A 14,318-nucleotide genomic window follows, 5' to 3' on the forward strand; every position below is an offset into this window, starting at 1 on the left:
AACCAAACCATCTGTAATAAAATGCTTCTGGCAATGGTTACAATGTCAGGCTTTAAAGCTCCTGCATATAATTATGTCTGACCAACAGTAAGCACTTCAACAACTTCATGAGACTGTCCATATGCAATATTCCACCCCCATTACACTTGGATTTTAAGTGATACTTTTTTTTAGGACTGATGAAACTAAAAAAATTATTAAGCACACTATTTCTAAGAATCCTCATAATATTTACTCTCCAGCCTAGGAGCAAAGCTCCCTTCCTGCCAGTTGTAGCTCTTGGAAATTCTGCTACATGGACCTCACAGCCCCAAAGAAAAATGTCAGTTTTTTGCATTATTATGGGTGACACTGATTTCTACTGACATTCTTTTAGGTACTTAATCCTACTTTGCACTCAGCTGTTGGAAACTGCTAAAAGTTTGTTTCTTCTATTTTTGTTGCACTAGAGAGAAACAGAAAGAAATTGCATTTTGGAATCACCTACCTTGGGAGACAGGCCATCTGAAGACCAAAAAAAGTTCCGTGGTGCAGCCACATACCACAGAGAGAAACAGTGCCAGAGACAACAGTCTCAAAGTTTCCTTGAGTACTCTGTATTTTTGCCAAGCAGATCTTTAAAGCAATTGCCCAACAAGAGATTTCCCAAATCTTCTGTACCCTGGTAAGGAATTAGTCCCTCTCCTCAGCCAGAGTAGCACTGCTGTGCTATGGGGCCATCCAATAATGAGAGTGAGCTTCCCTCACTACCAGTTTAATGAGGGACAACACTCTCTTAATCTTATTATAAAACTGACCCCTAAACTGAAATGGGCACATAACTGGTATCTTTATATCCCTCCACAAGGATGCTACAGTGCTAAAAGAACACTGACTTTATTATTCAGGGGTTGCCACGAGCAGTTTGCCTTTCAGCTTTACCAGGTTTTTTTTGTACAGGAGTAATGGAATGAGCACAAGGAACTGTGAATGAAGAACTTTTATTGCAAAATCAATAGTATTATTAAGGGTTAACAACATTGTATTACTTCAATACTAAAACCAAACGTGTCATTTTCTAGGAGGTAGTCAAATAATCCTGGTGTCTTCAGCTTGGTCTTCAAGAGGAGGTGGATGTTCCTATACACTAAAGAGAAAAAACTCCCAACCATGAGTATGACCAGATTTAGGAACATCTTTACGTTTCTGCCAAATCAATACTCTCCCTGAAATATTTCCTTGTTGTCTAATGACCTCATTGACACTGTTTTATTTCATTGTGACATCTTTAGTAGGCTATAGTTTGGCATGTTCATGTGAAGTAAACAGCATTTCTCTCTCAGATCACATTTGTTTCAGTACCCAATTGCTCTTCAGCATTGAGGAAGAATGCCAGGATATGGAGCTGTGTGGATGCATCAGCTGAAAAACACCCCACTCCATACAGAAGGACAGGTTTCTCAGTGTCTGTAAATGGATCTGCATCTCCTGAAAGCTGCAAACCCATTGCTTTTCCACTTTCCCAGGCAACACAGTTTGCACATGGGATAAGGAACACTGAAATGGCACTGGGCTTTAACCCAGGGCTGTAACACTGCCCATGGCTCTGCTGTCAGTTAGCAACAGCAACCAAGTTCTTGCAAACTCATTACTTCTCCCACAGCAGAAACTGAAGGTGATCCCTGATAAAAAGTGCCTTTTGACAATGTCTGCTGGACTGGGAGGCAGCAGGTGTTTAGTAATGCATATCTTTAGTATTCTACACAGAATTAATAAAACTGTCCTAAAATGAACAAACAAATCAATATCTCGAGGTTAGCTTACCTTCTTTTTTTTGTCCTCATGGTTCTTTCTTAAGTCAATCCAGTAGATGAACCTCTTCATCATTAGTCTCTTCACGACGTTCTCTTCTCTCTCGTGCAATCTGCCGAACTTTTTTACTTATCCCTTGTACAGGATTGATACATGGACTGCAACACATTAAAACAACAGCTGAAATTGGCTGACTGCCAAAGCAGGAATTTAGAGAAGGTCACATAGACTTCAGCCATGAAATCCTAGCTCCAGTGAGAAACCTCCCAAAGCTGCAGCCGATTTCAGGAGCCATCACAAGGTTCATCTCTAGACAATAGATTAAAGTGAGGAAAAGCACTTCAATATGCTTTTCCCATCTCTTACACTTCCTTCATGAATTTCACCTCACCTTCAGATTCATATAAGTTGGAAAATACCTTAAGGTATTTAAGGTATTAAATCCAACCGTTAACTCAGCACTGTCCAGTCCACCACTAAACCATGTCCTCAAGTGTTACATCTACATGGCTTCTAAATGCCTCCAGGGCTGGACTCAACTACTTCCCTTCCTATTCCAATGCTTGACAACCCTTTCTGTGAAGGTATTTTTCCTAAAATCCAATCTAGACCTCCCCTGGGGCAGCCTGAGGCCATTTCCTCTTGTCCTGTTGCTTGTTACTTTTGAGAAGAGACTGACCCTCGCCTGGGCACCTCTTGTCAAACAGCCACCCCTTGCCACGTAGCACAGGGACCTGTCAAACCTTTCCAGGGCTTTCCCTAGTTGCCCAGGTTTGCTCTCTCTCTCTTTTTTTCTTGTTAATATAGACTCCTATGGAAAACCTTCAAATTTGCTCTAGAAGAGGCACAGTGGAGTTCAACAATTATCCCAAATTTTAACAGCAAAAGCCCTCTTATTTTTTTGATAACTCTGCAGAAGCACTTTTACTTTTCTGCACATCCTTTGCTGTACAGACTTGGCATTGTACATGGGGTCCTCTCAACAATGACTGTACAATGCTGAAAACAAAAGAATTTCCACACAGAGAGAAGGTTTTTGGCTCATTAAAGGAATGCTTTACAAAGCAGTATTCTCTATCAACTGTCTCTAAAATCAGTAAAGCTCAAAGTTTGATAGGATTGCTTCTTTCCTAGAACTCAAATATATGATGTTGGAAATTTAAACCATTTAGCATCTGGTTAATCACCACATTAAAAAACAAAGCAAAAAAACCCAAGTCATAGCAGAAGAGCAATATTCCTAATTTCACTGGCTATGAAAAAACACAGAAACAATCATTTAAACATTAATGTGAATTCCTTCAAAATGAACACATATTAATTCATTTTCCAGATAATTTATGGTAATTTCATGTTGATTCTTTGCCTCCTGTTTTCAGAGTCATGGATGACTCAGTGCAGCTCTCTGTATGCTGAGCATCAGCTGTTGAGCACAGTGTAAGATGTAATGTGGAGATTTTCACAGCAGGTTCTGTCAAAATGTGGAACTCCACAGCAATAGCCATCTGCTAAGCAGCCACATTAGTAAAGTCTATGTGTGTGTATACATGGATGTATATGATCCCACACAGGCTACTATACCTTAGTAGAGCAAAAGTTTAACAGCTGGGGGGAAAAAAATCTTCACTAAAAAGACAATTCTGTCATATTTACCAAGCTGTAGCACTAGCCATTCAATATGAATTACTATCTTAGAAAATAAAGCACAACTATGTTAATTCCTTCCATCTCATTTTAATGACTTTGATGTCGTGGAACTTACATTTTCCCACTATATTAAGAACACATACACATGCTGAAATCTTCACAGTATCAAACGAAACTAAACTGCTTGCATAGAACTCACAGGCTGTAATGTGCCCTATACATTAAAAAACCCCATGCTGCATATTAGAAGTATATTTAGAGATAATTAATTCCCAAGCACACTCACAGCACACCCTTCTTATTCTCTTCAGGCCTAATACTTTGTTATTCCCTTCCGTGTCCTACTGTGTAACTCCAGGTCTGTCCTGGAGGCCTTCCTGTTTTATGTGCAACTTCCCAAGCAAGTGAAGTTAAGATTAAGCCCAAGTTCTTTATAATCAGATCTTTAGAAATAGTACTAGGGCATTAAATCACTTTTTTTCCTTAAGCCAAATTGACTCTGTGTTTTATATAACTTCAAAATAGAAGGTCTCATCTTTTGTGTTTGCACATTAGTTCCTCGCCCTTTTTTTCCAAACTTTTCTCCCCTCACCTACTTAAAAGATGTCAGTTTTCCCTATTTTCACTGTTTAGAAGCAGTACTTCTTAAATTTGCTCTGGTGATGTTCTAACATTTACCTTCTCTGCAAAATGGCACAGCAGCAGATTGGTAGAAGCCCCAAAATCAAAAATCCTCCTCCGGTGAGCAAAATCAGGCGAATTGCCAGTTGCACATCTGTAGAGTCAGCAGAAGTTTGCATTAGTTCTGAAATATTCTAATATATCCACTGAGGTACAGGTGACAGAGATCAAGCTCTAACACAGACATCTTTACTGCCACGAAGTCACAGCCACGCTGCCACTTCGCTTAGACAGAGGTTTGGTCAGCAGAACTCTTGACAACATTTATACTTTAAGACTTCAGTAAATACCAAGGAAAATTGCCATCTTTTAGCTGAATTTAGAGTTGGGCTCCATGATCACAAAGGTCTTTTCCAACCTAAATGATTCTATGATTCTACATATATATCTTAGGCAGCAACATGATGGCAAAAGACTAAGTGTTAGAAATGAGCTCAGGTGAGAAAGAATTGGTCTCAAATTTCACCTGAGTTCGAATAGCACAAGTGTTTGTTTAGTTTCACAGGCAACTGGGGTTTGAGTGAGCCCAGGGCATGGGGCAGGGTTGAGTGGGGGGAATAAATAATAATAATAAAAACAAAATAAAGTCCCTCGGAAGCTTTGTTAAGAATAGAGACAAAATCTTTCAAATGAATGCTATTTGTCTACTTCAGTTCATAACTTTTGCAGCATTTTCAAAACCTCTCATTTTATTCCTGGTGAAACTGAAGACAAAACTCCCAGAGAGGAATGATTCAGTATCCAGCCTGTGACAATCTTACAAACACAACTGTCATAAGTCCAGTATCTGCTAAGTGCTTCTATTTTGTCAACAGATTGCTACAAGGCAAACAATAACTGTTTTCTTTGGACATATGCTGAATATCCAGGAGCATTCAAGAAGGTGATTAATCTATGAACAAATAATTCAGTAAAATAATCAGCCTTTGATATCGATGCCCAAGCAATAAAAGCTTAACCGGAATGAGGAATCAAGCAGTCACAGCTGAATAAGCATATTTAATTTTGACATTTGCTTGAGTATGTGTCTTAAAAGTGAGCAGAAGACATATAATTTTCTCTGTACAGCTCTTCTTCTCGCTGTAGTGAAGTGTCTTTTATACATAATATAAAGGCCCAGGCTGAGAATGAATATTATTAAAACATTTAATTTCTGTTGTATGCCCCTAACAAACCATGTTCCTTCACCTTTTCTTTACAGCACTTTCATGGAGTCACTACTACTTTTAATAAAGTAATAAACTTCCTTTCCACAAATAAAGCCTTTACTTCACTTTTTATATGAACATATGTGACTATGTTTCTTTGTATGTCGCTTGCTCTCTGCTCGTGCTGGGCTGGACAAGACATCCAGACAACCCTCTATCAATGCATTGTTTTCTTTATTAATATATATGAAGAAATAAATGCAAGCTAACACTTCCTTTAAAGCGAAGGGGTGTCCTGAAAAACTGAGGTTATATAGGGCAATGAAAATTGTGTTGTCTGAGCAGAACACTTGGCCACGAGGCTGAAAGCCACAGCACCAAACTTACCGTCTTTAACCGGCATGTGACACTGCAGGTCCTGGCCAATTTTCATAGGGCAACAGTGATTTTTCAAGCATTGAGATTTATTAAGGCTTTCTACTTGACAAGGAATTAAGGGTTGCTCGTTGCTGAGACGGCATGCTTGATAAAGGGAAAAAAAAATAAAAATCAGGTAAGATTTCTACCCTAGGAGAAATGCCCAAGTAGAGGGAAGCCATTACTTCGGTGTCTCTAGTATGTTAACTCTGCCAAAAAACAGTATCATTGACTTCCATGTATGTTCTTTCCCAAAACCTAATCAATCTTTATATTAAAATGAACAGAAGGGCACAGAAAATCTTTAGTAATTTGTGTTGTTTCTGTGAGAAACAATTATAAAGCTGAAGCTAAACACCATCCTGCCACTTCTTTTGTACTTAGGTTTGTAAAGTAAGTGAAAAACGACAAATTAAATTTTCTGACTGGATTGTTTCGAATTAAAAAAAGAAAACAGAAATTTAAGGCAATGGTGTTTTTTTTTGAAGGACTATGTTGCAACCAACCACTTCTGTTTGGCACTAATTATATGTTTCTACAAACAGCTGAAAATCAGCTGAAAAAAACCCCACATTATTTTGTTATTGAACAAAATATTTAAACAATTTTAAAATTTTTCTATTTAATAACAGATTTATTGATAATCATGAGATCCTTTCTGGGAACAGCTAAAATGTATAAGATAGTCATAAATAGTAGATGTCTCTGTACATTTAATTCCTGGAAAATATCATATCACATCCCTTATGTGACAGAGCAGCTGCAAAGCATCATTTGGTTCCAACAACACTCCCAGGACTGGTTGCATTGTCAGTCTCACATTTATCACAGACATGACTTGTAGCCAAATTCAGTTTGTTAAACAGGGGATCAGGCTCTTCACCAGTCCTCTGTGTTTCCTTAGGGCTAGGTGTGAGTAATATTGGGGGAGGTACACTGCTATGAAGGTGATGTAGAAATGTATCAAGCTGAAAAGTAGTACTTCTGCTTGTCCTGTTGGTCTGAGATCTAGACGTTGAACCAGGCTTGCAATTTTTATACATAAAAAACTTTTTCTGTATGCATAAAGATTATCTTTCTTATTGATATTAGCAAATTAGCATTGTGATTTCTGTCTCAAAACTTTTATGAAAAAAATGTAGTTCTTGTCATTTAACTTTAGCAGTCCAAAGGTGAGTGGATCAGCCTACTCTCACAGCCCTGGAGTCTTCCCCAGCCAGTAGAAGTGGCAGAAACACCAGTGTGGGGCAAAATCCTTCTCTCATTTAGGCTGTGCCAAATTTATGTCTACATGGGAAGATTAGAAAACTAGTTCAGATGAGATACAGCAAAGCCAGGCACGGTGGATCCTGTGCAAAACTTTCCAGCACAATTCCAGCATTTCCAGCATGATCACATCCCTGAGGGTGGGAGGGTTTTGCAGGAGGGAAGCAAATTTGTCATTGTTCCAAAGGCACATTTAGCAATACCATTTTCAAGAGATCTAGTGATTTTTAGTCTGAGGGTTTAAAATACATTAAATGCTGACAGGTAGGGGTGAGAGGATGGACTGGAAGTGAGGCAGAAGTGGAAAGGGAAGAGAGAAACAATGCTGCCATGGTGAAGTGCCACTTACTCATTGGCCTGAAGAAGCTTAAGAGAGATTCGAATACACCTTTCAGTGTCATGTTGGGATTGTTGGGTGCTGCTTCACTTTGTCCTAAACCTTGCTGCACTGGTGCTGCAAGAACTGAAAGTTTACAATGATTAGCTCATTACTACCAAAATATCCATAATTAATTAAATGCAATTATATTTTCATGCTGATTATCACTCATTATGAAGGCATTTACAGTCATTATGAACTGTGTCTACTGAGGGCCAGCAAGGTTAAGCATAGATGTCTTTCTGTTGTATTCACTTATATTACTTCAAATTGCTTCATGAACCACAATGAGTAAAGAACTAAAGCTGTAAAATTTAAATTAAAGAATCCATTCAGGTGGAAACTGTCAAGGATAAAAAGCCCTGTCGTTCACCTATAAGGTTCAGTTTACATGAAAACGTTTTATTGTATCTACAGTTATATTTCTCTTATGTACACAAGCAGAACATTCAGCCTTTTGGACAAAGATCAGACCCCAGCTAAAACACAGAAAAGTGGTGAAAGGCACCTTTATCAGACACAAACAAACATGCATCTATCCCAGTATTTTGCTTCAGACAGTGACCTACTGCAGTTGTGTAGAAAAGAGTAAAATATCCTGAATATAGAGGCACTGCAGTATTTTCCCAAACCCTAGTGATTTCTTGCTCTGGGACTTCTCAATCACCTTTCATTTACACTACTCTAAAAAACGTGGTGTCAGTAAACCTTGCTGCCTCCCCACATCTCTTTTTCATTAAACCAAAAGTGCAAATCACAGTGGGACTCCACTGGCAATCAACCACTCCCCAATGAGGAGGAAAAAAGAAACCCAGGATTCCCCCCCTGCCTGCCTTTTTTTCTCTACGTGAGAGAAACTTACACCATCACAGCTTTAATAGCTTTCTGTGATGCACTTTGCTGAAAGCCATTTCATGGTTTTAAGAGTTCCTTGAGAACAGAAGTGAGATTGCAGCCTAACCAAAAACTAAGGTATCGAACAACAATCTTTTGGATAATTATTGAGCAAACAGCAACAAGAGCATAAATTCCCTACTTGTCCTGGGGCACAGCTTGCTCCTTCTGTGCCATACAAAACTCCCTTGGGAAGATGAAGCATCAGTGAAGGGAGAATTGAAGGTATTGTCAAAATAGAGAATCTGAAACTAATGTATAACAGAAACATGACCACCAAAGCTCACACCAACAGTTATGTCACGGGGCCCCTCTCCCTGCCAGTGAACAGTACAGAAGAGCAGAAAATTTTAAAGATTCTGTAATAATTTCACAGGAATTTCATGAGATGAGGTTTACAGCAATCAATTTGGTAAGAATTATCTGAAAACACGGCCATGGCTGCATTACTCCTGCCAGAGTTTAAAGAGACAGGAGCCATACACGTACAGAGGTTTAATGGGCATTGCTGTTTTTATCACATTTTATCTGTTTTAGAGGTCACACTCCCACCCTCCCACTCTGGAAGCCTTTTACAATGACACAGCAACTGAGAGCTTTTCATCAAGAGCTGAACAGAGAGTCCCTAAGTCTGGTTTCTCAATGCATTAAGGATCAGACTCAAGCTTAACCTGTGGCCTGATCCTTTCTACATGTCAGATGTACAAATTTAACTTCTGTTGTGGGTGCAAGATATCAGACAAAAATCTTTTCAGTCATTTGCTGTAGTAAGCAAATACATCAATTCTCAGCAGACTATAAGAACACCTTTAATAGTATGCTAGAACAAAAAAAAGTCAAAGTGACATAAAAATAGAAGAATCTATAACCAAAGTTAAAATAAAAGCAAGATGCACTGCCAGGGATGAAACAAGCAGCATTTCTGGTACAGATGCACAGAGGGAAAGGGGAAAGTTGCAGGAAAATTTTTTTTTTGCTCTATTTAAGTCTCAGGACTGATCAATCCCCTCTGGAGTAGCTGCTTGTAATATTTCTCAGTATTTTCCAATCATTCCCAAGGCAACAAAACTGTAAACTTCCTGCTAGTAAAAGTAATTGTTGCTTGTTTGAAAACGCTTTTCTCCTTGCAATACTCACGTGAATGGATGCTACAAAGCAGGATCAGGACCATGACGACCCACGCTCGATGGGTGTCAATGGGCAGCATTACTGCAATAAAACCAACAGCAACAACAGGAACAGGGTCATGCATAAAAAAATTATTGGTCTTAGCTTCGCATTTATGGCTTAGAAAAAACCTGACAGCTGATTGCTGCACAGAGAGTAACTGCTTTTTTTTTTTTTTTTACATATTTTGGCAAGAAATGATTTTGAAGAAATTACTCAAAGAGATTTTAAAGAAAGGCATCTTGTTAACAGAGGCTAGCCAAAAAATTATCTCTCTGAAGTGTCCTAGAGCTGGACACCTGGCAATTAAAAAGATCATTTTTAGCTAAAAATTTTAATCCAGGTTCAATGAGCAGAATCAGGACTGAAGAATGAAAAATTGCTGGAAGCTTAAAACTGAATTCTGGTGTAGCTTGTTGAGTTCTTCAGTCTTTTTAAAATTGGAACATATGCTTTGGATAACAATTTTAAAAAGACTGCATTACGGACAAAAACATTTCAAGAAATCCCCAAGTCATTCATAGTAATTTAACAGCAGGTTTAAGCTGTGTTTTGTACCCCCAACCAACCCCTGATGACTGCTTTGCCAGATGCTGTATTTCACTTTGCCTGCTGCTCCTCTTTTAACCTCAAAAGGTCTTTTTTTAATTATTACTACTTAGTTGTGAAGACATCTTAAATCTAGAGACTGTTTTGCTAGTATTGATAAGGGGAGAATTCCATTTTTTGAAGTGCTATACAGGGAAAAGACTGTCTGTATTTCACACAGATAGTGCCCTTTGAAGGGTCAGTTCTCTCAGCACTCCTGTTGCTCAATGAGGAGGTTCCCTGCCCTCAGATATACCTGTGCTGTAGAGGAATACACACATATAGAGAGGAATTCTGTCCCATGGAGAAACTTTACTTTGGTAGTTAAACATGAAATTATTTCTTAAGAGGACATTAATCACGTTTTCCAAGGTACCTATTAAAATCTAATACCATTCAAGACAAAGTGGGAAAATGCTTTTAGGGAGAAGGAAAACAAGGGAGATAAAGAGAAAATTCTTGTTCCTGCCATTACTTACTTCTTTTGCTGTTTTCTCCACTCCTGCTGGAGCAGGACACTTGCAGCTCTCCTGAGTACAGCACCTGCAGACTGGCTACACAGGACCATGACAACCATGGAGTCAAAGCACATCACAATGGGCTCCCCACAGTTACCACCAGCAGCTCAGACAGATGGAACAGGATGGATCAACACAGGGGCCACAAAACAGCTGAATGTGTTTTGGGAAAAATCAGCCCCTCCAGAGACTGTTAGAAAGCCTCTCAGTCTTCTAATTCACCAAGTTAAAAACAAGTTTATACTTTTAACAATCACACTCCAGTGTGCAACACACAAACACCACCTAATTGTGCAGACCAGGTAACAGATGCACCAGATTAAAACACATTCCTCTCAGACCAGAAAATGTTTGGTCAGAGTGCTGATTTAGAGCTTCTCACTGATCCATGAAAGGTGAATTAATTAGGTAACAGGATCATCCCATTGGTTCACCAAATATTTGCACACTTGAAGCACTAAGTTGAAACATGCATTTCTTAGACCCAGAAAACCAAACATATCCTGGGCTGCATCAAAGGAAACATGGCTGAGGGAGGTGATTCTGTCCCTCTACTCCATTCTCATCAGACCCCACTGGGCATAGTGCAGCCAGCTCTGCAGATCTGTCCTCATTTCATCGGGGAATAGTTCAATTTCTTCTTAGTAGCTGGCACAGTGCTGTGTTTTGGATTTAGGATGGGAATAACGTTGAAAACACACTGATGCTTAGTTGTTAAGTAGTGCTTGCTCTCAGCCAAGGACTTTTCAGTTCCCAAGCTCTGGCAGTGAGCAGGTGCACCAGGAACCAGGAGGAAGCAAGGCCAGGAATGCTGGCTCACTGTGGCCAAAGGGATATTCCACACCATACAACATCATGCTCCATGTATAAACTGGGAGGTGGCCGGGAGATGCCGACTGCTGCCCAGGGACGGGCTGGGCATTGCTCAGGGTGGGGTGAGCAACTGCACTCTGCACCACTTGCTTCTCTTGGATTTCATTTCTCCCACTGCTTTTCATTACAATTAGTATTATTGTATTTTATTTTCTTTCAATTATTAAACTATTCTTATCTCAACCCACAGTTTTTACCCTTACCTCCCTCCAGTTCTTGTCCCCATTGGGAGGGCAGAGGGGGAAGAGGGGACTGAGTTGCCAGATGGGGTTAAACCACAAGCCCCCAAATTAAAAGACGTGGACCTTTGGGACCTTGCCCAGAGGAGGGTCATGGAGATGATCAGAGATAAACAGCTCTGCTGAGGGATCTGTGGTTGTTAAAGGGTGACTCTCTTTAACCTAATGTCCATGCAGCATTAGCTTGCTAAAATAAGCAACAACGTGCTCATTGTTTCATTCTATACCCAGACTAGACACAGCCACTCATAGCAGTACCAATGAGGAGATACTTTGAAATATCTAACACACAACAGTCAGTCTTCATTTTTTGAAGCATATGACTTAGATGCAATTGAGATTTCCACGCTGATTTATCTCGCTGAACACTGTAGACAGTGAGGTGCACTGCTGATACAGTAATGTGGGACTTCTCAGACTGTTAAGAATTAGAGAAAATTGTCCCACCATTTTAAGCTGAACACTTGATTGATTTTATTAAATTTAGGACTACTGACCCTCCTTGCTGTTACACCTGAGGCTCAACTTGAGTCCACTGGCTGAAAAAGCACAACCAAACCAAAAACCACCCCAAGTGATTCTTTGCTATCCCATTTCTGCAACAGTCAGTTCTTAACATTTGTACAGACTTCATCTTTGCTTTAAATGACCTGCTTTTATTGCAAACCACTTTCTTATACTCAGTGCAAAAATATAAGAAAACATCTTGTCCTATTGAATCCTCACCAGATTCCTATGATTCCAAAATTACCCATGATTGTTGCTCTTTCTTATTATCTACTTCCATACAGTACTCAAAGCACACAGAAATTACTGCTTTGAAGTCTATTGTAATTTTTAAACAATATAAAAAAAAGTAATTATGGCAACTGACTCGTGGTTGAGCAGCAATTATTTATCTCTACCTTGAACTCCTCGAGATGAATGACCTTCACAACTGTCAAAGCACAGATGTGTGATACATTTAAAACAATTGTTAGAAGCAGAGAAACAGATTCATCCCCTGATGCAGGCAAAAGATCCTCAGTTCTGTGTCAAAGAGCAAAGAGCTGTTGCTGTAAATCATAGCATAAAAATGTGATGTGAAACCCACACTGTGCTTAAGCCTAATTATGAAACTCTGACAGGAAGAAAACTTTTGATCAAGCTGGAATCTATTCAGAACACTAAAGTCAGCAGGTCTAACCTCACTGTTCTTAGCATAAAGCTGCCTTACACTGTTAAGGTATTAGAAGTCCTGGTGGCCCCCATTTTCATGGATGCAAATATGTCTGGAAAAGATTCTTTGAGAAGCATCTTTCAGGATGAAAATCTAAGTACTTTTAAGTTCAACTGGACAAAAACAAGCTTATGACACACTACTGTGGAAAGACGTTCAATCTTGTCACTTTTTAACAAATAGTAGCCACCAGAAGCAGCAACACATTTCCCCCCACCCCTTAACACAGGTTTTAACTGCAAGTCTTGCTCTTCCTGGAAAGAGACAAAAACTTTAACAATACAGAGGATAAAAATATTTGAGATCCATCTTTTCTCTTGCAGATTAGTACAGAATTCCACTTAGCAGAACCATACAGCAGGGTTCCTGAAGTGACTGAGGAAAACCCACTGGAAGCTGATATTTTCCCTTTTACTGCTCAATACCGAAGGGTTTTGCAGAGAGATGTGCTGCAGTTCAGGAAAATAATCTCTCTTTTCACAGTAAGTGCCCCCATGAAGAAGTAGAACCTACACTCAGTATCATACCCACACTACTTGATGGCCTTTCTGGATTGTGGAAATAAAGCACGATACACAATATTTGGTATTTGAGACATGAAGGACTGAGAAACTCCCCAGTAACTAATTGAAATAATTTCTGTATTCAAGAAACTAACCCTAGCTGCTTCTTGAAGTCATGAGTGCTCAGAAAGATTAGAAAGATTATCTGTTTCAAAAAAAGCTGCACAGAGATTTTTTTTCCTTGATAGAGTTTTAATAACTGAAAATATCAACTCCCCACCATCATTAAAATGAATTCAGTAAAGAAAGGAAACATCAACTTCCTACTTCTATAAGCATTGTTAATTCATAGGCTTTGAGCTTAACCCTACTGAATTTAGACTTTGGTATGATTCACAAATACCTCTCACTCTTTTTAAAGAACTTTATTTTAAAAATATTTTAATTTATTAGACCATACTTTATAATAGTTACCAATAGGACGGACCTGAACTCCAGCATCAGACATTTGTTGCACTTTCAAGTTTTGTAACAACATGACTTCTCAAAATTAAAGTGTACATTTAGATTCACAGTTTAATTTGTTGAAATTTAATAACATTTAAAACCACTGGAATATGAATTGAAAGGGATATATGTCAAGCACACAAATACTGAAAAAGGTCGTAACCCCAAAATCCACTTGAAAATGGAATGCAGCCAATTAGTCAGACTGTAGTGTAGTAATTTCACATTTAACTTAGTTAGCACCTTAGTGAACTCAACCACTGAATGTGAGCAATAGAGTGTGTGTAGTGTAACCATTTAACAGGTACTGTACCATTCCAGAAACTGTGTCTTCTTGAGCATTATGTGCTGTATTTTTGCAAACTGGTAATACTTGAGACTTTTCTAAAATGTGTAAATAAACAATGGCTACAGTTAAAGTCTAAACAAAGAAATACCTCTTTCTACTTTTTGTAAGTTGAGATTTTTAAAAGCAATCATT

At 38.9% G+C, this 14,318-nt stretch overlaps 1 protein-coding gene across 2 annotated transcripts; it reads right to left on the reverse strand.

Moving 5' to 3' along the window:
• Nucleotides 1-964: 964 nt before the first annotated feature.
• On the reverse strand, nt 965-10,583 carry FMR1NB (FMR1 neighbor). 2 transcript variants are annotated; one of them, XM_027645402.1, is made up of 7 exons: nt 10,458-10,583; nt 9,361-9,432; nt 7,300-7,413; nt 5,655-5,789; nt 4,117-4,213; nt 1,804-1,949; nt 965-1,126 (listed from the first exon to the last, which is right to left on the reverse strand). In XM_027645402.1, exons 2-6 carry the CDS (start codon nt 9,428-9,430, stop codon nt 1,838-1,840), a joined length of 528 nt encoding a protein of 175 aa, XP_027501203.1. In that variant the 5' UTR covers nt 9,431-9,432; nt 10,458-10,583; the 3' UTR covers nt 965-1,126; nt 1,804-1,837. The 2 variants fall into 2 exon arrangements, with proteins under 2 accessions (XP_027501203.1, XP_027501204.1); XM_027645403.1 differs by having other exon boundaries at nt 10,461-10,575.
• Between the last annotated feature and the right edge of the window lie 3,735 nt (nt 10,584-14,318).

The sequence above is a fragment of the Corapipo altera genome, unplaced genomic scaffold (assembly GCF_003945725.1).
Source record: "Corapipo altera isolate COAL_440 unplaced genomic scaffold, ASM394572v1 65, whole genome shotgun sequence".
NCBI lineage: Eukaryota > Metazoa > Chordata > Aves > Passeriformes > Pipridae > Corapipo > Corapipo altera.